This window comes from Monoraphidium neglectum (assembly GCF_000611645.1).
Source record: "Monoraphidium neglectum strain SAG 48.87 unplaced genomic scaffold scaffold00195, whole genome shotgun sequence".
Taxonomy (NCBI): domain Eukaryota; kingdom Viridiplantae; phylum Chlorophyta; class Chlorophyceae; order Sphaeropleales; family Selenastraceae; genus Monoraphidium; species Monoraphidium neglectum.
In genome coordinates this window covers 10,642-12,088 of record NW_014013433.1, presented here as the reverse complement: position 1 = coordinate 12,088, position 1,447 = coordinate 10,642, and the positions used below count along the sequence as shown (strand labels likewise).

The 1,447-nt window shown below is 69.7% G+C and overlaps 1 protein-coding gene across 1 annotated transcript in view; it reads left to right on the top strand.

The window, feature by feature from the left end:
• The window catches only part of MNEG_1855 (hypothetical protein), a gene marked incomplete at both ends in the record, with an annotated part of 14,083 nt that overhangs the window by 10,432 nt on the left and 2,204 nt on the right, over positions 1–1,447 (top strand). The window contains 2 exons of the mRNA XM_014049665.1: positions 362–483; positions 863–1,037. Of these exons, the coding sequence (XP_013905119.1) occupies positions 362–483; positions 863–1,037 (297 nt within the window). The remainder of the gene's footprint in view (positions 1–361; positions 484–862; positions 1,038–1,447) is intronic.

Below are 1,447 nucleotides of genomic sequence, written 5' to 3'. Positions count from 1 at the left end.
GGGGCTAGACCGCGCGCTGTGCACGCTCTGTGTGCTGCCTGCGGGGCGTGAGGCTGCATGCTCGGCACGCGCCGCGCGCTGACCATAGGGTGTGCGGCGCCCTGCACGGGTGGCGAGAAAGGCCTGCGTTGCTGCCGGACGCGCGGTCCGTGAAGCTCTTTGTGTTGTTCTGCGACACGAGCAGTCGCCAGCGCCAACCAGCCGCCTGCGCATGCCGTTGGGTGCCTGTGCGCAAGCAAACGGTCCCTCCCTCCCTCCGCGAAAACTATCCAAGTCCCCTGTGTCCCTTTTTAACATCCCACCGCTCAAGTCTTCAACCCCCCCCCCCTCACCCCCACCCCTCACAACCCACGACCCACAGCTGCTGCTGTCGGCCGGCCTGGACGATGCGTCCCGCATGCTGGGCCACATGCGGCGGGAGCTCGCCACGGCGGCTGCCGCAGCCGACCCCCACGCCACCTTCACGCGGCACGCAATGGACAGGTGTGCGTTGAGACTTGCCCTCACTTCATTCAGCATTGGTGCTATCCCGCCCTCACACACCGCTGCGGCCTGGTCAATGCTTGGATCGATCGCTCAGCAACAGACATGTGCGTTGCGCCGCACGTGCGTGTGCCCCTGTGCACAGCCCTGCACGCCACTCTTTGAAAGGCACGCCACCCTGTGAGCCCGCCGCCGGGACCCACTCCGCCGCCCAAACGCCACCGCTCTGCTTTCCGCTCCTTGCTTCTGCTGTGCTCTCCTCTGCACTCTGCGCTGTGCTGCACTCTGCTCTGCTTCGCCCTGCGTTGCTTCGTTCTGCTTTGCTCCGCACTCCTCCGCTTCACATCACGCCCCCCTCAACCTCTCCCCCCTCCCCCAGGCTGCGCTCAGAGGGCCGCGTGCGGGAGCTGCTGCAGCTGGGCCGCAAGGGCTTCGCCCCGCAGCTTCTGTCCTACCTGGCGGCACACCCCCACCTGCTGTGGCTCGCGCAGGCGGGCGCCGGCCGCTGGGGCGACGCGGCGGGCGCGCTGCTGGCCGCGGCACAGTCGGTGCAGGTGCGGGCGGGGCGGGGCAGCGCGCCGCCGGCTGACTCACGCCTGGTCAAGTACAGCCCAGGCTATGCCATCTGCTGCGGGCTGCAGCATTCTGTGATGCTTGCCGCCCACGATTGACGAAACCCAAGCGGCATTCGTCCATTGACTGGGTGTTGTACACGGGAACGCAGGCAGCGCCTTTGTATCACCCACAACCCCTGCCTCTTTCCCCGCCCCCAACACCGCGGCCCCAGGACTCCTGCGCAGAGCGGCGGCGCATGATGGCCCTGGCGAAGCTCGCCGCCCACGCCGCCTCGCCCGCGCCCGACGCCTTCGACGCCCGCAACCCGCGCCGCGCGCACGCGCACGCGCGGCGCGCGCCCGCAGCGGCTGCGTCCGACCGGCGGCGGCCGCGGCGGGCGGACGACGAC